This window comes from Eulemur rufifrons, chromosome 10 (genome assembly GCF_041146395.1).
Source record: "Eulemur rufifrons isolate Redbay chromosome 10, OSU_ERuf_1, whole genome shotgun sequence".
Classification (NCBI taxonomy): domain Eukaryota; kingdom Metazoa; phylum Chordata; class Mammalia; order Primates; family Lemuridae; genus Eulemur; species Eulemur rufifrons.
In genome coordinates this window covers 2,543,986-2,567,000 of record NC_090992.1, presented here as the reverse complement: position 1 = coordinate 2,567,000, position 23,015 = coordinate 2,543,986, and the positions used below count along the sequence as shown (strand labels likewise).

Here is a 23,015-nt window from a genome sequence, read left to right as displayed (position 1 = left end):
CCCAAGGTTACCTCTTAACACTAAATGAATAAACAGAGCAGGGCAGGTACTTTGTTTACTAAGGAAAACGCAGACTGTTAGTAAATGCAGCACTTTTAATAGCTTTCTTCTCTACTACCTTCCGCCTACATAAGAATTTAAATCAATTTCAGAAGTTATTCATATTAATGAAACTTTTTTTGGAGGGGGCAGTGGGGGGTATCCTACAGACTCAAGGATATTTCCAGGGAGGGGAAAAATTATGGTTTACTGATAAGCCATAATCCTTTCTATCACAGACCAGAAAGTGTTCCTATATTCAGACTTACTTGTTTACATTAAAAAGAGGTGAAAATTGGTGTCAAGAAAACCTTTTCATTGGAGTAGTTACAAGTCTGTATGTAACTAAAGCAACTGAAGTATTTCCACAAATTGGGATGAATATTTAAGTTCAGTAGAATTCCTAACACTAATCTCAATCTCTTAATATTTCCTAAGGGACAGTACAGTTGCTGATTAAAAGACCAGACTGGGTTCCAGGCCCAGCCCTGCCACTTACTGGCTGGCTGACCTTCAGCAAGTCACTTCGTCTCTCTGTACCTAGTTTCCTCATCTGTAATATAACAATACTTCCCCTCATAGGGTCACTGTGAATTTGAAATGAAATTATACGTTAAAGTGCTTAGTGCCTTGCCTGGATTGTTCTATGCTAGAGGTATTGTTACAGAGGAACTGTATCACAAATGTATTTAAATTTTAACATGAATCCAGCAATATAACTTTGTACCAACATAAGTAGTATTTTAGTTCTAGATTCTTGTCATACCATACATTTGCAAAATTGACCTAGAGTTTAAAAGTAAACATTTTTCGTATGACATAACCTTGTAAACTGAAGGTTTATATTTGGTACTCAACCAAAGAAATAGGAATCTGTTCCAAGGCTGAAGGAAAAAAAAAACAAAAAACAGTAAGGAATTACTTAGAGATGGAACCTTCTTAAGGATTTTCTCCAAAACGAATGTGGACTAGGGACAAGCTTTATGCATATGTTGAATTTAGGAATTAGAACTCACTGAATTTCCTTCAAATTAAGATGTAACTCACTTATAATTATCTATCAATACTTGAAATGTTCCCATTTTAAATCACAAAAGAAAAAAACAGGTTAAGGATAAAAATGGATGTTAAAGCAGTAACCAAATGGCATTTAATGAAATAAGAGGGGAGACCCTCATGGCTATTGCATATTTAATCTAGGAGTTACTGGAGTAAATGTCTGTAATTTGTTTTAGAGCTAAACTATAAAAGCACCGCACACTTAACATGACCATAAAGTACTTTTAAATCAAGCATCTTTTTTGGGCTGTGATTCCAGTGAGTGAATTCCCATTTGTATCAAAGTTCCCTAAAATCATACACTTAACCAGGAATTTGCCAAGTAATAACTTTTAAAGGGAAAGATCAGCACTTATCCATTCAGTGTTAAACTTTGCTTAATGAATAGAAGCTGCAGATACTGCCGTCCTGTAACCCAGTCTTCTAATAAGGCAGCAGCGTATTCCCAGGAGGCCAGTGTGGTTGTGACAAGAAACCCTTGGGGTTACTGAAATAGCTGTTTTAACTACTAGAGAGACTACACAGGTGGTTCAACAGAATTTACTTGTATATTTTCAATTTTCTAGACTATTTGAAGGCATAGGATAGCTTTATGTCAGCTTTCTACAATACTGTGTTTTAAATTTATCCAACAAACTAAGATGCAGTACAACTTTTATACAACTTAGGAGATTAAAAAAATCTCCACAAGAGAAAGCAACTCAGCAGACCCCGGTGTTAAAACATTTCCCCAGAATAAACAGATATGCAATTGCATTAAAAGGTAGTCTTCAAATATTTAAATTACACCAAGATTCCTTCCAAATGTGTGCCTTACCCAAACCAATGCAACCAATTCATTGTTTATAGTGGGCCTGGATTTTTGGCAAATGTTTATGGTTTTACTTTCATTTAAAGTGCTACCAAGCAGCAACATCAGTTGCATCAATTCTCTGCCCGTGGCAGAGGGGCCAACTGGGAAATCGCAAAAGGTACAGTTTAACAGTAAGTAATGCAGGAACTGTAACAAGTGGCCGAAATACAGGCTGGGACATAATCAAACCAGTTATGTCTAGAACTACTCAACTGAAGCTAATATAGGTACATTCAAAGTAAAGTTGGAGATTATAATTGGTATTTGGAATCAAATTTGAAGACTGTCTTGATAAAATATAATTATGTTCTTTTGAAATTGGAAATGAAACTATTAACTAACTGATGGAGAGCTAGAGACTTATTAACCCCTTCTACAGATTAAGGAAATAAGTGACAAAGTCTCTTGCACTGAAGTTATGTATTTTAACAGCTTTACATGTAATATTCATATATAAAAAACTTTAAGTGCTTTTCTCCAATTTAAAAATCTAAAGAATTCAAAAATAAGGCATTCAATATTTGAAAAAAGTACAGATTTACAAAATGTGTATATTCTGTCATGAAAACTCCACACCAACATTATACACTTGGAAAAAAATACAAACAGGATATATTACAAATTTATGCAGCAATAACTTAGTTCACACCATGCAATAAAAAGTACATTAATCAAGATACACAAGCTTTTGTAGGTTCTAAACCGAAGGACTTTTTTCTTTTTTCTGCAGAATCCTTAAAACCTGTGGCACTTAAAATTTGTTAGCCTTTCTACTGAGAGGTAAATTATACACAACAATGATGAAAAAGATTAACAGACCAGTTGTCTATTATGAATCATTCCAGCTTTGTTCAACAATGGCCGAAACTCTTTTCTCATATTCTCGTTTGTTTTCCTGATAAAGCTGTGCTGCCTGGCTGTTGGCTGGACTGTTTGGATTCGGTTCATCCAGCAGAGACTAGAAGGAAAGAGAGAAGAAGAGACAGGTTTGCAGAGTTATTCTTTATGTTAACAAGGGTCAGATATGGAGTAAAGTTATACAAAACAACAAGTTATTTAAGGAATTAGTATACCATATATTTTCAGGTTTACATTCTTTCAGAAATGGCTTGGTAAATACTACAATAATAAGAGGTTTCCTGCTGCTGAAGAGCTTAAGCTTCTAAACAAATAGTTATCAATTGCCTTGAGACCTCTAATTTCAAAGAAATTAGAAAAGAATATTCTTCAGTATACTGAGATTTGCTCATTAACCAAGGAGATAAACAGCTTAATTTGCTTAAGATACTATACCTATAAATACCTTTGTAACCAACATTTTCCAAGGCTAAACTCTATTACTGTGGTTACTTTGCAAATGCTGGACAGTAAATGGGGGGGGGGGGGGGGCGGCGGCGTAAATCTTATTCCCTTTAATCAACAAAACATATACATTTACCAGTAAGGGAATGAAATAGGAAGGTTGAAAACAATGTTTATAAGACAACCAGAATTAAAGGAGTGTGATAGAAAAAAGTTTAAAAAGTTGGTCACAAACCAAAATGTTATTTCTGCTCTTCTCAAATCCACATAACTAAAACATCCCCCAATTCCACCCCTCCAAAACCGTCATTTAAGGTTTATTCTGAAATATTCTGCGAGATAGCTTTGGCAAATAGTTACACTACTTTTTATTTTCTTTTTTAAAATAGAATTTTTTTTTGAGGCAGAGTCTCACTCTGTTGCCCAGGCTAAAGTGCCATGGCATCAGCCTAGTTCACAGCAACCTCCAACACCTGGGCTCAAGTGATCCTCCTGCCTCAGCCTCCCAAGTAGCTGGGACTACAGGCATGCGCCACCATGCCCGGCTAATGTTTTCTATATATATTTTTAGTTGTCCATACAATTGCTATTTTTTAGTAGAGACGGGGTCTCGCTCTTGCTCAGCTGGTCAAAATAGAATTTCTTAGATGAGGCAACATACTCAATGCTTCTCTGCACTTAGCAATAATATTTTCCCCCAAGATTTCCTTTTCCACAACCTCTAGTTATGCTTCATGGGTACAAATAAAGTTTAACCTGTGAGAACACACAACTTACACAGCAAAGGGACTGTGGACAAGATTCCATGCAGTCACACTAATGAAAAAGCACAGCAGTTAGCTGAAAATCATGGGTTCTTGTCTGATGTCTGCTATTAGTTACCTGGGTCCTAGGGAAGTTAATATGTTCATGTGGTCTTTAGATTGCTCTTAAAGGAGCTGATTGTATCCTATAGCATCCTGAAAAATTACGATACATCCTAGCACACACTTACCTGAATTGATGTTAAGATAGAAGATACATCGTATGTTGGACTCCATCGATTCTGAAGGATATCTAAACATATGCTACCATCAGCATACACTGCAAAGACAACACTAATTGTTATTATACAAGTAACACTGTCATAGCTAACAGGAGAAATCTTCACCACAAACAATGCTAGGCTTGGTTAGATGTTTTAAACATCAGATCATAACCCTTCTGTATCATAGGAAAACCTGTGTTAAAACTAAGGTCTCTTATTTTGCACCTGCTATGGTTTGAATGTCCTCTCCAAAACTCATGTTGAAATTTAATTGCCATTTTATTAGGTCATTAAATATGAAATGTCCAATTTCTAATCAAAAGTTTAGTTTATTGTATCTCAAATAAGAAGCAGTATGTGCCTAAATTATCAACACAGTTTTGCCATCTTAACAGTAGCTTGTTTAAGCCTGGGGAGTGAGTGGCGATGAAATCACAAAAGGCATTTTCCACAGCTTGTTGAGGATTGAATATTGTTCCTTGCAAGAAGTGGTCCAAAGCCTGGGGGAAGTGGTAGTCAGTTGGTGCAAGGCCTGGTGAATATGGTGGATGACAGAGAGTTTCCAGCTCCAGCTTCTGTAGTTTGAGCAGCAGTGTTTGTGCGACATGTGGTCAACTGTTATCTTGCAAGAGGATTGGCCTGTCTCTACTGACCAATCTCAGCTGCTTAATCACAAGCATCCTCATCATTTCGTCCAATTGGCTGCAGTAGACACCCGCTGTAATCGACTGACCAAGTTGCATGAAGCTGTAGGGGATAATACCAGCACTGGACCATCAAACAGACACCATTAGGTTTTTCTGAGGAATATTCAGTTTTGGACTGTGTTTTGGCACTTTGTCTTTATCCAACCATTGTGCCAAATGCTTGGGATTGTCAAAAAGAATCCATTTTCCATCACATGTAACAACACAGTGTAGAAATGGTTGGCCTTAATGTCATGACAGCAAAGAAAGGCAAGCTCCGAGAGGATTTCTCTTCTGATGCTCATTTAATTCATGTAGTACTCATCTATCCAGCTTCTTTACCTTGCTGATTTGTTTCAAATGGTCCAGTATTGTTGGAATAGTAACATCAAACCTTGCTACTAACTCATGGGTAGGTTGACATGGATTTGCTTCCAGTACTGCTTTCAGCTCATCATTATCCAACGGTCTCACGTCACCCATGTGGCTCATTTTCAAGATTAAAGTCACCAGAATAGAACTTCTCAAACTATTGACGTACTGTACGTTCATTAGCCACATCTTTCCCAAACACTTCGTTGCTATTTTAACCTATCTGTGCAGCACTGGTTCTGTGACGGAACTCATATTTGAAAATAACATGAATTTTTGATGTATCCACGGTTTTACCAAAATTGCTCTTAAAAAAAAATTGAAAGACAATCACAAGCCAAACCATGCGTTTCAAAGAATGAGAATGTAGCTTCACAGTAAAAAAACCAAAAAAACCCAGAAGTGTCAAAGTGAAACGTCAAAGAAACCAACTGTCAAACTTAGTACTTAAGGAAATGGGACATTTCATACTTAATAACCTAACACCAGTATTGAGAGGTGGGACCTTTAAGAGGTGATGGTCACGAGGGCTCTCTGCCCTCACGAATGGATTAATGCCATCATGCCAGGAGTGAGCTCCTGATAAGAACATGAGTTTGGCGTGATTTCCTCTCTGTCACGTGTGCTTGCTTGCCTGCCCCCCCACCATGGGGTGACACCACATGGAGGCCCTCACCAAATGACGGTGCCATGCTCTTGGACTTTTCAGTCTCCAGAACCATGAGCCAAATAAACGTCTATTGTTTATAAATTATTACCCAGTCTCTGGGTTTCATGAGAGCAGAAAACAGACTAAGACAGGCCTTACCATCAGGGGGCTCAGAGTTAAATTTTTTCAACACATACCACATAGCCATTTGTTTACATTCCATATTTCAAAATATTCTTAAAGCACTTGAAAAATTGCTTATTTATTGACATAGAAATTCCACTCCTAGAAATTATTCTAAGGAAATAATTATGGACATGCACAAACATTTATTTACAGGATTTTTGCTATAATACTATTAATAGGATTGAAAAACTGGAAACTACCTTGTGGTCCCTGAACAGGGTACTGGCTACATAAGTAATGGTGCATTCATATAACCAATAAAAACAGCCACCAGAAATAATATATATCTGCTGTTTATTTTTATGCAGAAAGACACCCACAGCATATTGCCCTAAAAAAAAGTTTTTAATTATTTATATTGGATAATTCCATATTTTGGCAAAAGAATTATATATAAATATTTTCATTTGAAGTATATGTAGTCACAAAAACATTTATTGTAAAACTAAATGCAAAAATCTGTGGATATCTGTAGAGAGCAGGATTATCAATGATATTTCTTTACCCTTCCTTGTATTTATGATTTATTTTTGCAATGAGTATATATTCCTTTCATAATAATAATTTAAAAAACATGAGTGATCAACATGTATTAAAAGTCTTAACTGGGAGGTTTTCCCTCCTTAGACCAGTTACATGAAAACATAAGCAATGAACATAAATTTTTACCCACTTGTGAGACTATCTTCAGGATAAATTTCTAGAAGTAGAAACATAGAATTGCTATGTTGACAAAGGGTAAATGCATTTAAATGTTATAGATATTGCCAATTGCGCTTCATGGAGCAATCTAGAACGCTCTGTATAAAAATAGGGATAAGTGAGTTTTTTTAGGGGAGAGGGGGAGCAAATCACACTCAAATATTGCCATTCCTTATGGCTCTTTCTTATGTCCTCTTCCTTCTTACCCTTTATACACCCTCTGGGAAATCCTATTGACTGCCATGGCCTCAGTTTCTATTCATGTGCTCAGCACTCCCAATCGTTAGCCTCAGCCCAGATCTATCTCTCAGCTTCAAGGCAGCATAGCCAACTGCTTATTGTCCTGTAACGTGGGAACATCAAACTTAGCATGCCCAAGGCAAAAATCAGCACCTCTGTAAAAACCCATAAAAATATAAAACAATCGTAAAGTTTTGTTTTTTGTTTTTTTTTTTTGAGACAGAGTGTCACTCTGTTGCCCAGGCTAGAGTGCCGTGGCGTCAGCCTAGCTCACAGCAACCTCAAACTCCTGGGCTCAAGTGATCCTCCTGCCTCAGCCTCCCGAGTAGCTGGGACTACAGGCATGCGCCACCATGCCTGGCTAATTTTTTCTATATATATTTTTAGTTGTCCAGATAATTTCTTTCTATTTTTAGTAGAGACGGGGTCTCACTCTTGCTCAGGCTGGTCTCGAACTCCTGACCTCAAGCGATCCACACGCCTCGGCCTCCCAGAGTGCTAGAATTACAGGCCTGAGCCACCGCGCCCCGCCAATTGTAAAGTTTTGAACTAGAAACTATTTTTGAGAATCCAGAAGTAACTAGACCCCAAATGTCTGTGAAATGATGATAAACAAAATGCAGCACTTCCATACAATGGAGTATTATTCAGCAGTAAAAAATGAAGTAAAGATACATGTTACAGCATAGATGAACCTGGAAAACTTTATGCTAGGTGAAAGAAGTCAAGTCACAGAGGACTACCTAGCATAAGATTCCATTTATATGAAATGTCCAGAATATTCAAATCGAGACAGAGAAAATAGATTCGTGGTTACCTAGGGCTTGGGGTGGGTGGAGAAATGAGGAGTGAGTCCTTATGGTTAGGAGGTTTTCTGCTGTTCTAACCACTGAATTGTGGGTGAATAGCATGGTGTGTAAATTACATTTCAATAAATGTTTTTAAAAAAGTAAACCAGAAGGTTAAATAAAAACAGGTACTCATAGCAGAAAACAGGGAAACAATGCTATCAATATGAAGGGATGAGAAAACCAGATACATTTTATGTTTGCTTAAGTAGATAACCCTATCTCTCTATACACGTATAGCCCCTGTTCATTCCACAGTCTTTCTCATCTTGATTTAAAGGACCGCTTACTATGACTTGTTTGGTTTGATTCAATACCAAGCCAGATACAGTTACAGTGGAATAAATGGTAAGTGATTTGGGAATTTCTCCAAAACAGAAACAGAAAACAAAATCAAACCCATCTTGTCCACAAACAAAAAAGCAGCTAGAAGGAAAAAGCAACTTCACAGTAATGAAGCATCAAAGGCTAGATCTATTATTGAAAAGTCACCTTGATTTCAGACATAGACAAACATATCTCCGCTCTGGGTAGGAAACTCTTTGGGTAGTCTGCAGTATTAGAGACACAATTAAGAGGACCTCTGAAAATGTTCTTCCTGAAAGTAAGTTAGCTGACGGGGAAGACGCCATTTAAATGAACAAAGGTTATAAGAAGGAAAAGGACCTTCAAGATTTTGGAGAAGTAGTCTTTCACATGGTGATTTACAATTCAGGAATATAAATGTAATAGATATAACAAGTCAAGGAAGACCAAATTTATTACAAAAGTGTTATTCAGTCATTTAATAAAGAATAACAAATTATCTTGTTGAAGCAAAAAATGGAAAACTGTGTTAAAAGCCTTAAAAACATAACAGCCTTTGATCCAGTAATCCCACTTGTAATTGATATCTGAAAAGTCTTTTTTTCAAGAATGTTCATAAAGTGCTATTTAAAATTATAAACAATTGAAAACTACCAACAATGGAACACTGGTTAAATGGATTAAGGTAAATCTGTTAATACTTAAGATAATACTTTGGAGCCATTAAAAATGATGTGATAGAATATCTGATAAGAGAAAATGTTCATAACATGTAAAAATTACTCTATACATATGATCTCAATTTTGCAGAAATGAAATTGTGTGTGTGTGTGTGTGTATATATATATATATATATATATATATTTTTTTTTTTTTTTTGGACATAGAGTCTTGCTCTCTTCCCCCAGCTAGAGTGCAGTGGCATCATGATAGCTCACTGTAGCCTCAAACTCCTGGGCTCAAGCAATCCTCCTGCCTTAGCCTCCTGAGTAGCTGGGACTACACAGACGTGCCCCACCATGCCTAGCTATTTTTTTGTATTTTTAGTAGAGATGGGGTCTTGCTCTTGCTCAGGCTGGTCTTGAACTCCTGACCTCAAGTGATCCTCCCGCCTCAGCCTCTTGGAGTGCTAGGATTATAGGAGTGAGCTGCTGCACCTGGCCAAAATTATATTTTTTAAAAGCTAAATTTAGGCAATAAATTCTTTTTGGTATCTTTCACATTTCTACAAACAGATACACATTACTTGTATTTATTTATCTTTTTTATTAGAGACAGGGTCTTGCTATATTGTCCAAGAGGGCCTCCAACTCCGGGGCTCAAGTGATCGTCCCACCTCAGCTTCCTGTAGTCTGGGACTACTGGTGCACGCCCCTGTGCCTGGCTTACATATTACTTACAATTCAGAAGTTATTAAAAAACAACTTTGGATTTTATGTAAAAAAAGAAAAAAATTCTTCCGTGGTTTGGGATTTTTATGGAAAAAATAAAAACAAAAACAACTTTACCTCAAATTTGGAACTTTGATTAGATTCTAGCTACAAAAAGGTGGCTACTATGAGCACAGAAGCAACAGCTACCTACGAGTGGGCCCTAACCGTGAAGAGTGAGGGGCAGACCTAAAAGGCGGGAAACAAGTCTTCCCCCCCAGTCATCTGCAAAGTCTCACGTAAAGTGCTACTTACCATTTGGATGAAACATTTTGGATAAAAACCTAACAGTTGGCGGTTTATTTGGATATTCTTCGGAAAATTCTATTACTAGTTTAAAAGTACCTAGATAGAAAACAAATCAAAATTATAGTAAAGACAAGCACAACTCTTACTCTTTTCATCAATCAATCCTCAACCCCATGCTGGTTTTCACACAAATACACAACAGTTAATACGTCACCTTTGGTTTAGCACACAACATGTACTGCATATACCTCTGTCTCTGTTAGACTGATAACATGCAGCACTGGCAAGCAGTTGGGGAACAAGAACATTCATAAGGCTGTTGGTGGGAATGCTAACTGTCGTATTTTTGGAAGGCAACTGGGACCTAGCTACCAAGATTTAAAATGCACCTCTGAGGAAGTACAAATAGTTTATCACAGCTTAGAAGAGGGGTGGCCAAGGGATTTTGAGAGGGACTGACTAGCACACAGTAAAGGAACCCGAACCCTAACCCTAACCCTAACCGGGTGAGTACTTAATGTGGAAGGTTGGTTCTATTCCGGCACCAATCCCTTCATTTGAACATACCAAGAATCATTAAGCTTTAGTATAACTGCCTACTTTGGGTTATAGTCCAACATGGTACAACACTGTGATCAGTCTAAATCTGTATTTAACTGCGATTAATGGTTTTGTGTTTGTCTACATAGACTGCTTCTGGGCTTAACTACCCAGAGCGCTTTTACTTGGAGGAAGTCCACCTGAAGGCTGGAGAGTCCTCCAATTGCAACCCTGAGGATGTACGCAGTCAAGTTGGGACTTACTCCTAATGAAGTAAATCTTTAAACCATTCCAGATGTCTCTATACAAGGTTCTTTCCTTATTTCATTAATGCAGTTAAAAACAAAACAAAACACTCTTTCACAGTGTCAATTCTAAGCTCCTGGCTTCAGTCTACCAAGATTAACACATTAACTGCCATGTGAGTTTTTTAACTCAAGCTAGTTTTGAGCCCAGGGCCTCGTGAAGCGTATGTAACACACACATTTCTTCACCTTGGGAGCCACATAAACTATTTCAAGTTGCATATAACCCACGCACAGAAAACAATACAAAATAACAAATTTTTCATTAAATTAGAAACGAACGTTTTGTTTTCGAAGTTTTTATTCTATTTTTGTAATAAAACACCATGGCCCCAGGGAAAAGAAATTTTTTCCCCTAGTGTGTTAAAGGCTCACATTTAGTAAAATATTTTATATTGTCATTGATCATATATTTGATATACAACTGTCACCTCTCTACTTTTTTTTGTTGTTTGGAAATTTGGGACTGGGGAAGCCAAACCAAAGGCAAAGTCTATTTCACGTTATGGCGTGTATTAATGTAACAGAGGTGCTCTGAAGCATAATGAAGTTAGTCTTATCCCTAATTATGTATTTTTAAAGCTTGCATTTTAATTTTCTTTAATTACAAAAATAATAGCCGTCAAATGTAAAATTTTAGGCAAAAGCAAACCGGAAGCCAGCTATCCTTAAGCTTTTTGGTCTCAAGACTCCTAAACATGAACCTGGTAACATACCATAGAGATACAAAGAGAGTAGTAACAACCTCCTCAAGAGCACCAAAAATAGTACAATATGGCAAAATAACTAGAAAGTGATGAGGTTTGAGTATTTGTCACTTTTTAATTTCTAAACATGTTTTTATATTCAACATAATGGCTCTTTAATAACTAGCTTGCAAAAATTCCTGAAATTTTAACAACTGGCTCTCATGACTCAGTATAGGCTGCCTCTTGGCACACCACTGGTTAAACCTACTGACATTTGTTGTATTAGAAATTGTAACAGAAAATCTTGAAGTATTTATTAATTCATTAAAAATAACTACAAACCTATTACACATTAACCTAAGTACCATAGTTAATGAAAAATAGTCCCCCCCCCCCAAAAGTTAGTGAGAAGTGTAAACACTGTTTTACCATTTTTTGCAGCTCTTTAACAACTGGCTAAACAGAAAACAGCTGGGTTCTCTTATCTGTTTCTGCACTGAATTCTGCTACAATATACTGTTTGGCTGAAGTATCTGAAGGAAATCTGGCCTCACACAAATATGCAAGTGAAAAATGGAGTATTTTCATAGCCTTTTCAGATAACTATAGGTATTCTTTTTTGATATTACACCAAAACTAAAGGTAGTTTGTTGCAATGTAGAATCTGAAACCGTTTTTTACTCAGTTATTTAATACATTAAAATCTGTTGTCCTCTGCATAAATCTTTTACCTATCCATGATTTTGTAATATTATGTGTTGGTCATTTGTAAAATATTGGGTTCACTCAAGTTATGCAGATCTTCCAGATGTTGCCATATTCCACTATATACTATCCAAAAAAAAATTCACAGTAGGTAATACACCTGTTAATCTCATTGGAAAAGTCTAAGTATTGGGAAGCTGTCATTTTATCATTAGCAACAAATATATTCATTCCTTTTCCTTAACCTGACAACACACTTAGGTCATTTTTGAGAATATGTCTGCCATATATTCAAACCTAAGTAAGCACAGCTTGTCTGTCAGTCATTCTTTCAAGTAAAAAAGGTTCCATGAAAGAAGCAGTAGTTCAAGCTGCAACTCAGACAGATGCAGAAGCATTATGACAACCATAATACTCTGGTGTCAGCAGAAGTGCTTTATTCATGCTTCCCATTCCATCACACAGAATATTAAAAAGATGTATATTCAAGGGTCAGAGCTTAATACCAATAATTTCTACTGTTTCAAGGCATTTTTAAGTAAAACTGGCTTCTTTTAAAATGCAAAGAATACAGTGACTATTAGTACAGTTTGGTGCCACTGTCTTGATTTATTCTAAGATGATAAACTGCTTAGGTGCAGTTTTAGCCACCATTGCTCTTGTAACATCAGTACAAATGTCAACACGGTCTTACTGAAACGGTCTCAGAGACCCCGAGGGGTTTAGGGACCACATGAGAACCCCCGGTATAGAAAAAAAGCTTAAGTCCTTAATTACCTCCTTCAGTTCCTTACTCCCACCTAGAAATAATCACTGATAACACCACAGTGTGTAACATCTTAACACACACACATATATTTAGTAAAAATGTGATGCTATAATAAACATTCTGCAACTCTTTTGTCTACTAAGACATATGTTCAATCTAGTTTCCTCTTTAATAGGTACATGATATTCCAGAGTCTAGATACATCATAATTTGCTTAACCACTTCTCCCACTAAGCATTCAAGTTATCTCCTTATAAATAGTGCTACATTCTTGTGCAAATATTCTTGATGGATTAATTCTGAAGTCATTTTGCTAATTATAACAAAGCTGCTCAACAATTTCTTAAAAATCCATGCTATAATTAGGAAAAATCTAAGTACATGGTTAAAAATCAATTTGATAAGCTCAATTATAAATACATGTTAGAACTAGTTTCCCATTTTCCTTGCTCCTGGTGGAAATAACCAACTTGAGATGCAAAAGATTATGCAAAATGCGAACTACCTATGGGTGTTAAATGCTAGTAGTACTGAAAGCTACTGGTAGCTTTGTATATTAAAGAAAAATCTCAGCTCAACACCCTGTCAATATAAATTAACAAAGTATAAAAAAGCATGATTACTTTCCTGGTGTTGACCTCAGGGATCTCTTTATCATGCTACAAGGCCACCGAAATACAAACTATTCTCAGCAACACAGAACCTGCCATCTAGGCTCACAGTTCTACAGGCAAATATGAAAGTAACAGAGGGAACTGGAATGGAGGTGACCAAGCTGATGTGGGATGGAAAGTACCTTATAAATTAAAAATTCTCAGTAGCTTTATTTAGTTTTATTAACTTGGCCTATTGACAATAGATAATGGCTTCAAGTGGATATGCTGGTGTTACAATTCCCTACTAAAAAGCACCCTCATAATACTTTAGAAAACATAGTATGACTTACCATCTTCAAAGGGTGTCCCTTCTGGTCTGAAAACAAGAAGATTTCTGATTAAAAGAAGTTTTTCATTCTGCTTTTTCCTGATTTTCAAGAATGGAAAGGATAAACGCCAATAGATAGAGGGGCTCATTCTGATAATTTGTGGAGTTTTTAAGAGATTGTAATTTAATACCATCTTAGTCCTGGATTTTCATAGATGCAGGCAGAAAGAATAACTTTCATTTTTTAAGTTTTCCTTTTAGGATGGTTTTAAGAAACAACAAAAAACTTGTCCATAATTTTAGCACAAAAGAAATTCAGTTCATAAATACTGAGCAGTCATTTTGTAAATATGTATATTCTTAAAAGTCACCTTTTCATTTTACAGTAATAAGATGGAAATCAATTCCCATTAGTTTAAGATAATTATGACACTAAAAGTGTCCTAAACCAAAGTAACTCTTGTCCAAACTAGCTAAGCATAGCTGATGTCACCAAGAAAGCCAGATTCTTTTGCTCAGATCTTTTCTTTGCCTCCATATCCCAATTTCTTCTTTCCTAAGCAGCAGCATGAAGTTTAATTATTATTTGCAAGGCATATTCAGGATCTCAAAGCAGCAGGATAACAGCCTGAGTGTAATAGAATCAGTTTACTCTAGAAGGATGAACTTCACTCATTTCCCACTAGCCTTTAACTATAGGCCCTCATAACTAATTCTGTGGAAATCAGAATTGTTTATGAAAGTATTCATTCCTTTTACTTTTTAATGCACAACTCTAGTTTAAAAAGAATTGGCAGGGGGAGAATAAAAGAAAAATAGATCAAGTCCAGAAAAAGCAATAAAAAAATAAGAAAATTTTAAATTAAAAAGCATATATACAATATGTAAAATGTAAGACTGTTTCTCAGATGGCTCCATTCAGTTATTTCACATTGGGCTGTGAAACATTTTAATCTAAATTCTTGCTACAGTGGAAATTCTCATTATTTTCTGTTCCAAGCCTTTTTACGGCTTCAATGGAATGAGACCATAAACATTTGCATGATTATGTTTTTTTTTTTTTTTGAGACATAGTCTGGCTCTGTTGCCTGGGCTACAGTGCCGTGGCGTCAGCCTACCTCACAGCAACCTCAAACTCCTGGACTCAAGCAATCCTTCTGCCTCAGCCTCCTGAGTAGCTGGGACTACAGGCATGAGCCACCATGCCCGGCTAATTTTTTCTGTATGTGTATTTTTAGTTGTCCCGCTAATTTCTTTCTATTTTTAGTACAGACGGGGTCTCACTGTTGCTCAGGCTGGTCTCGAACTCCTGACCTTGAGCGATCCTCCCGCCTCGGCCTCCCAGAGTGCTAGGATTACAGGTGTGAGCCACTGTGCCTGGCCTGCATGGTTATGTTTTGTACAAAATAATTTTTCTCCTTTATCATTCCATACCATTTAATATCAAACAGCATTTTTTAAGTAAATAGTATTTTTTATTATAAACCCATATGTAATTACCCCAAAGAGCCAATAAATTTTATGTAACTGCCAAAAGGGATTTTTTTTTTTTTTTGAGAGATAGGATCTCACTCTGTTGCCGAGGTTGGAGCGAGGTAGTGTGATCACAGCTCACTGCAAGCTTGAACTCCTGGGCTCAAGAGATCCTTCTGCACCAGCCTTCCAAGTAGCTAGGACTATAGGTGTCTGACACCAAGCCCAGCCCATTAAAAAAAAAAAAACACAACTTTTTTTTAGAGATGGGGTCTTGTTATGTTATCCTGGTTGATCTTGAACTGCTGGCCTCAAGTGACCCTCCAGCCTTGGCCTCGCAAAGTGCTGGGATTACAGGTGTGAGCCACAGTGCCCGGCCCTAAAACTCTTATTGAAAAATTTTTAAAAATCTATCTTGTTTCAATCCTTAAGGAACCTTCATTCTACCTCAGTCTCGTTTCCTAGGTAGTTGTAATATATTCACTTTTCTTAAAGAATCAACACACACTTATTATTTGTTAAATCTTTCAACTCACCCAAATATAACTGCATTCCACTGCATGATGTTGTTTTCAGACGGTGCACCACTGACACCCACAGGTGGGTCCTCTTGCAATCTAGAAATCCAGAGTGGTAATTTTAAAAGTTGAACATTAAGGTCACTAAGGAGGCCAGAACACCTACGGACACTATACCATTTTGGGACAAAAACTAAATTTATTTCCTTGTTATTGTGCTGAACTAAATATATAGACCAGGCACATACACTTATTAAATACCTCTCCAAATTATCTAAAAGTCCAAAGGGCTTGGGAATAATCCCTCTTCAAATATCATCAAAATTAAAATATAATACCTCTTTATGAACTAATGCACACACACTGCCCTCTTCAACCAAAAAAAGTTTAAAACCTCAACAGCAAAAATTATTTTTACAGAATTGATTTTGCTGCTCTAACCATACAAAGGCTATGTAAATCTTAACACAGCTACTTGTGCAACAGGGCTACAAGAAAAAAAAGGTAAACCTCAATGTAAACACCTATGTTCAATGTAATTAGGAAGCTAGCTTTAGGCAGGATATTTAAAAGTAATCAGAAGCTTCAGTTAGGTTTTCCACCAGTCCCTATTTTAAAGGCTCTGCACTAACACCACGTCTACCTTTCAGACCAGAAGACTCAGTACAAAGCTTCCAACATTCGTCATAGTCAAATTCTTGTAACCTGAAGACCTTTGGAAAACTACCAAAGGTGCCATGTGTTCAACTCAGAATGAAGCAGAGAAATACAGTAAGGAACCAGGGGGACAACGGACAGGAACTGAAAGTTTTATTATTTGAATTTTTCATGAGAGCTAATCAAATCTACTGATTTCAAGCTTTAGAAAGAGGATTTCTGCACAAAATAGAGCAGCCCCCTTTAAAGACCGTCACCTCAATTAAAAAACGCTACATTGTACACACACACAAATATATATGTAGTCATTTCCATGTGGTATAATACTTTGCAATTAGTCTACATAAAAATGGCTCTTTTTAGTCAATCTCAAGCAAATCAGGCCACCATGAACAGAAGCCTTACAGGAACTATACTGCTTGACGCCTGCCTTTAAATGGCTACAAGAAACTAGGAATGAATTTAAAAAGCTGGCCAAAGCCCAAAACAATGGCTTCTAAATGCTTCACATAAAGCTTAATGGCGAAGTTGAGAGGTTAACTTCCTGAGCGGCAAATCTAAGTTTTTCTACTAAATATTTTGTCTCCATCAGGGCAGGTCTCCCCAAAAAGAAACTTAAGAAAAATTTGCAGAGTATCGCAATGGTAAGTTTCTCACTCATTTTCTTACGTACCTGTAAATATTCAACAGAAGATAAACAACTGGGAAAAAGTCATTTTCTTCTCCTAACCCCAATGCCTCATAACAAACTCTACAAAGGGAGGCCCAGGGAGTATCGGATTAGCGCCAGTCTAAGGGAAGGCATTTTTCCAGACTTGAGAGGCTATAGATAGGGCTTTATTCACCAGCCAGAGCTGAGTTCCAGAACGTCCTGGCAGCCAGAGTGGCCAGCTCCAAGGTCCCAGATCTCCAAGTCAGTGCTCAAGGTCCTTTCAGGCGGGCGGGGGCAGGGTCAGGTTTCGGGGGATGGGTTAACCACCTCCCGACCTCGCGCAGTAGACCCCACCCTCGCTGCAGAAAAGGAAGGGGGGCCTTTTCGCCCCAACCCCGATCCTCCGAGGAGACCGCGAGGCTGTGGAACAAAGCTGCCTGGTGCCGCAGGCGAGGGACAACCTCCTGCAAGAGCTCACTTTTAGGGGACAGGAAGGGGGCGCCGCAGGGGGCAGGGGCAGGGGCTTGATGTTCGATCGCTTGGGTGAGCCATCGGGCAGATGGCCGAAATGGACAGCAGAGAACCCCAAGCTAGCCGATCGCCACCTTTTTACTTTCTAGGCGGGGAAGGGGGAGGAGGAGTATCGAAATCTCTGAGGCTGCCAGAGTGGGCAGCAAGGATGAGGGAGTGGGAGCCGAGGCTAGGACCGGGCTTCCGTCGGTCCAGCTGGGCCCACGGCCGGCCTCTTAGGGTCATCAGGGGAAGGTGTCCGCGATCCCCGCCCTACAGCCCCGTAGTTTCGGGGAGCAGTCGTCATCCAGGCGAAGGTGAAGGCCCTTACCGCTTGAAATCCCGCATGAGCCTCCTCCGGGCCGGGGTCGACATGCTCCCCAGCTGCCCCGCGGTCAGTCTGAAAGAAAAGAGTCCCGCGCAGCCCCCCCACCCCCCGGCGCGGCGGCCGAATCACTGTGGGTCACCGCCGCCGCCGAGACTGCACAAACAACCCTGCAATGACGTCTCCCTCCGCCGCCTCCAGATCCCTCCGCCCTTCAGCCGGTACCACGGAGCCAGGGGTGTGGGGGAGAAGGGGCGGGACGTAGGAGCGCTGGTTCCGGGAGCTTTTCGACGGAGACCGTTTCCATTTTGCCTTGCGGAAGTAATCGACAAATTAGTGTTCTCGTTGCTAAGACCAGAGAATGTGTACTAAGAGACACCGAAACCGAAACATCATCCTGTTTCCCTCCCTATCGCTAGTTTAGGCTCGGCGGGGGGAGGGGGGGAAGAAGGACATATCCGGGGCCAGAGATTTCAGGGGAAGGAGGTGGGATGACGTAAGGTCACGTGACTGCTGGCGGCGTTGTCAACAATCCACCCCTGAGGGGGAGGGGGGCGAAGTATCTAGAATCACGTGTCCTTATGACGCGATTAGAACGGGTCACGTGAGAGCGTCGCCAGGATCTGAGTTTCAGTCGGGTCTATGAAGCCGGTGGTTAAGATTACCGGTTTGAGGGCGTGATATTCCTTTATTAGTTGTTCCCCGGTTGTCCCCCGTGTAGAGACGTTACCGAAGAGATCGTGGCAGAGCAACAGCTTCTTTTGCATCTGTTCTCTTTAAAACGGAACACCAAATAATTTGGACTTTACTGCCCTGTGGTTAGTTTCATGGCTTACCAACTCTGGTATGTGGGGCAGGGAGGCTGAGTGGAAAGTTCGCGATCATTTAATGCAGCATTGAATGCTGAGGTCCACATAAAGTTAAATCTGAAATGCTTCGTTGGGGCCATCAAATAGCTTTTCTGCTTTGCAGTGGGGTTTCCAGGATTGGAAATTCTGGGCAAAGATAAAAGAATAGAGAGTGCCCAAGATTTGTTGAATTCCCCACGGAATTAATGAATTTATTTTCCGTTTTCGGGTCTGCTTTCGTCTGAAAAGATGTCAGTCCGTGGATTTGCCTAGGGGGTGGGTACCACTGTATTTGTCCAGAAATGGGTTGCGATCTTGAGAGCATACCAAGAAACCTACAAATACGATTCAGATGGTGGGGGGAGAGATCGTGCAGACAAGAGTCGGGGTTATAAATCTAGCCTGAGATAACTCAGGTTTTCTACACTAGCAAGTAAGGTATAAATGGGCCCTCCCACCAGGGGGCTCAGCTCAGAGGTGTTGACAACCTCCACCCCCAACTTTTCCACTAGTCACTGGATTCCTTCATTCTATAGCCTCCAGTTGCTGCCTTCAGGACTTTGTTGGTCGGGAGGCCATTTGGGGAATTCTTCAGCTCAACAGGAAAAGAGAGGGTGGAATGAGGACCTTATTATTGCCCCAAGCTTGTCCTTGGTTCCATAGAAGCAGAAAGGTTTAACCTTTTCTGCTTTCCTTGTACCTCCGTTTCTTCAAATCCTGACTTCCATAGCTTGCATTTATATGACTGCCTTGGTGATCAAGTTAGCCAGGCCTAACCCTTGATAGGTCCTGCTGTGCATTCACAAGGTGATTGTCTAAGTCAAAAGCTGAATATTCTTTTTTTTGCCTTGCTGCCGGAGCAATCCTCGTCCTCCCCATAGGAAGACATATGTGTAGGGTTACATGCAGTGAAATGCTAAACAGGAACTATAGATTTTTAAAAATCCCTGTGTCATTTATCTAGCAATTTATAATTGTTGTGGAAACTGACGGTTTATGATTTTCCAAAATGAGATACTTTTGACTAATTCAGTGAATGTACCTCCTAAAGTCTTCAAGCAGTTAGTATTAGCAAGAATCAGTGGCTCTCCTGGTCACCAAGCCTGCCATAACCTATTTGTAGAAAGAATAATTTTAAAGGTCTTTAATTGCATTTTGTACCTCTGGATTGTGAGCTCACTGAGGGCAGGGACTCTGGTTTATGCATTGTCTCTTACAAGTATTTAACTTAAAACAAATATTTAATAAATACACTTACAGCCAGTCTGGGTCCACTGTAAGATTTACTATGACATTCTTATTTATAGATAGTACTTTATAGTGTGGTTGAATAACTTTTCAAAAGGAAAGACAACTCTGAATATTTTGGCTGATAAACCAAAATCATGACCACCTCTCCTTCCTCTCATGCTACCCTATCAATATAACCCCTAGCAACATAGTAGACACACTCGGGAAGCTCTTAAAATACCAATTTCTTTACCCTTTCCCAATTAAACAGGATCTCTGGGGGATGGGGGCCTTTAAAAGCTCCCCAGGTGTGATTTTAATATGCATGCTGGGGTGGGATCCACTGGACTAGAATTTATTGGATAATTATTCCCTTCCTCTTATTTGGGGGAAGCATTGCAAGATTTAGTCTTTTACGTTTAACTCACATTACAGAAAAATAAAAAATAAATTACGCTTCAATAAAAACGGCACTCCGTGGGCACCTGCTTTAGTGATAGCCACGTTATTCATTGGAGGCTGTCACTCCAGTCGAATCCTGTATCTGCTTATGCAATTAGACATCAGCCTCTCTTTACTTCTTTTCACTTGTACATCACTCCCAATGTGGAGGAATCCTTTGAATTATGTGCTTTCCTAAGGAGAGAGATTTAGAGTTTTGACATGTAGTGAGGATCTTTTAAAAAAAAGATTACTGGGAGTTGGAAAATTTTTAAGGGCATATAGCAGCAGGTGTTTATGAAAAGTTCTTGAGAACCATCTCATCCCCATTTTAAGGACGAATGTCGACTGCTAGGTCGAACTCATCTCTAAGGGTTATTAATGTAGGTAGGTACTTTAGAAAATTGTAGTCGCACGAGACTTCCTTGGAAGTCTCGCTTTACAAATTGTCTCCGTTTAATGACACCTGCCATCCTTTAAGGACTCAGTACAAGTGGCTGGTGTTCTCCAACGTGGGAACATCGGCGACGCAGACAGAACAGGCTTCCGCCTCGGTTTTCCTTCCCCAGCGGATTTGCTGTCACTCGGGCCGCAGCCAAAATATGGATGCCCCCATGGCCATTCAGAATGTGAGGCGGCTCAGAGTGCGACAGCAACCTGTACCCACCTCCCCATCCCCATGCACTCTCACTCAGCACCCACCTAGAGCTTGTTCACGCGTCTTCTCACTTTCCCTTCCGGGTCGGGACGCTGCGGAAGTTCCGGTCTTGCACACTAGGGCCTGAGCGCGCGCGCCTCCTCCCCCGTTTCCATGGTAGCGGGCGGCCCGGAGCGAGCTGGCGAAGTAGCGTCGGCGTCGCGTTGCCTGACCGGGACTGCGCGGGAACCAGGCCAGCGGGGCTGCACAATGGGCTGAGGCGTCGACAGCTGGGCGAGGGGCGCGGCGCCGGTCCGGGGTCCCAGGACGTCCGGTTCGAGGAGCGGGCGGGACCGAGGCTTTGCCGGGACCCGGGGCCTGTTAAGTGGGCCGGTGCGGGGAGCGCGACGGGCCGTGTGGGGACACCGCGCTTAATGGATGGGAATCTCAGTGTTAATGGGAGTGACCGACGGCGGGAGTGTCCCTGAGTTCTGTTGAGGGTTGGCGCCTCCCAAGAACACCTTGCTGCCAAGCCGGCATTTTCCAAAGATAAAAAGGCTCTGTGGAAAAGATTCCCGTTATTTCTGTTTTCTAATATTTGAAAGTATGGGTTTATTGAGGATATGCATTATCCAGCTTGAATAAATGAAAGTGTAAATGTTTAACAATTTTCATTTTCTTTCCTTATTTCTATGAAGAAGTGGAAACCCAGTTTGAAAAATGGAGATGTATGAAACCCTTGGAAAAGTGGGAGAGGGAAGTTACGGAACAGTCATGAAATGTAAACATAAGGAGACTGGGCAGATAGTGGCCATTAAGATACTTTATGAGAAGCCGGAAAAATCTGTCAACAAAATTGCAGCAAGAGAAATAAAGTTTCTAAAGGTTTGCTTCTTTTGCCTTAATTGCTCTGTAAGTCAAAAGAAAAACTTTTATGGAATAAAAAATTGTGTAAAATTATATTTCAGCTAACACACATACTGAGACAACGTAGTAGAAAAACAAATGTACACTGTGGCATTGTCTACATTTTGTACTTTTATAGTGATACAAGATGTATATGTTTTTGTATAATGTAACAAAAGCTAAGCCACTATTATGAAATAATTATTCAGAAATATTCAAGTATAAAAATAAAAACGTCTGCTTTGTACAAGGCATTGTGCTAGATGCTGAGACTATGAGGAGGTACAAGGCAGTTCTTGCTCTTTAGAACTTCAATTTAATCATAAAAACAGGATGGTATATAAAAATAATGCTGAATAAAAGTGGCTCATAACAAATCCTAAGTGATCAACACAAAGTCCTATTGGGCAGGGAAGATTTCTTGGAGGAAATGGGATGTGAATTTGGCTTTAAAGGATGTGTAAGATTTAGATAGAGGGAGAGACTCTTGTATTCCAGATTAGGGGAACTGCGTAGGCTCAGAGAGCCTGAAGCAGGACAAGGGACAAAGAGCAGAGTGGAAAGGACAGAGCAGAGACATTTTTGCCTATAGAGTTTTCTGTGCAGACTTAGAAAGAGGTGAGATTGAAACAGTAAATTGGAGGTAGATTTTAAAGTCTTGTCCTTTAGGCTAAGAAGTCGAAACTTGGTTTTGTAAGAGGTGGAAAGTCAATGAAGGTTTTGAATTCAGTGTAAAGAAACTCTGTAAATATTAATCTAGCACTATTATGTAAAATAGATTGGAGAACTAAAAGTAAAAATAGGTCCACTTTGAGTTTGATTCAGGAATCTTGGTAAATGTCATGGGGTCCCTTGCTAGAATGTGGCAATATGAATGGAAAGTAAACTTACAACATTATATTGCAGAAGAAGACGTGAAAGAGTATAGAAGGATAGGG

General features: G+C 39.3%; 2 protein-coding genes across 5 annotated transcripts in view; one reads left to right on the top strand and one right to left on the bottom strand.

The window, feature by feature from the left end:
* Positions 1–1,412: 1,412 nt before the first annotated feature.
* On the bottom strand, positions 1,413–18,150 carry UBE2B (ubiquitin conjugating enzyme E2 B). 2 transcript variants are annotated; one of them, XM_069483623.1, is made up of 6 exons: positions 18,022–18,150; positions 15,890–15,970; positions 13,903–13,928; positions 9,955–10,044; positions 4,248–4,336; positions 1,413–2,909 (listed from the first exon to the last, which is right to left on the bottom strand). In XM_069483623.1, exons 1-6 carry the CDS (start codon positions 18,063–18,065, stop codon positions 2,781–2,783), a joined length of 459 nt encoding a protein of 152 aa, XP_069339724.1. In that variant the 5' UTR covers positions 18,066–18,150; the 3' UTR covers positions 1,413–2,780. The 2 variants fall into 2 exon arrangements, with proteins under 2 accessions (XP_069339724.1, XP_069339725.1); XM_069483624.1 differs by lacking the exon at positions 9,955–10,044.
* Positions 18,151–18,607: 457 nt separating this feature from the next.
* CDKL3 (cyclin dependent kinase like 3) overlaps positions 18,608–23,015 on the top strand; it is a 32,140-nt gene continuing 27,732 nt past the window's right edge. The window contains exon 1 of one of the 3 annotated variants that reach the window (XM_069484055.1): positions 18,608–18,653. Coding sequence is in view for 2 of the 3 variants with exons in the window: in XM_069484052.1 (XP_069340153.1) it covers positions 21,892–22,056 (165 nt within the window). In the remaining variant the exon portion in view is untranslated. Of the gene's footprint in view, positions 18,654–21,870; positions 22,057–23,015 lie in introns of those variants that run through there. The other 2 variants (XM_069484052.1, XM_069484053.1) reach the window with 2 other exon arrangements.

What these genes read in the sequence shown, in the direction of transcription:
- UBE2B (XM_069483623.1), bottom strand. Translation starts at nt 18,065, where the DNA reads ATGTCGACCCCGGCCCGGAGGAGGCTCATGCGGGATTTCAAGCG. An exon ending in CTCATGCGGGATTTCAAGCG is followed by an intron (nt 15,971 to 18,021) that starts GTAAGGGCCTTC and finishes CTGGATTTCTAG; the next exon opens with ATTGCAAGAGGACCCACCTG. An exon ending in AGGGACACCCTTTGAAGATG is followed by an intron (nt 10,045 to 13,902) that starts GTAAGTCATACT and finishes TTTTCTATCTAG; the next exon opens with GTACTTTTAAACTAGTAATA.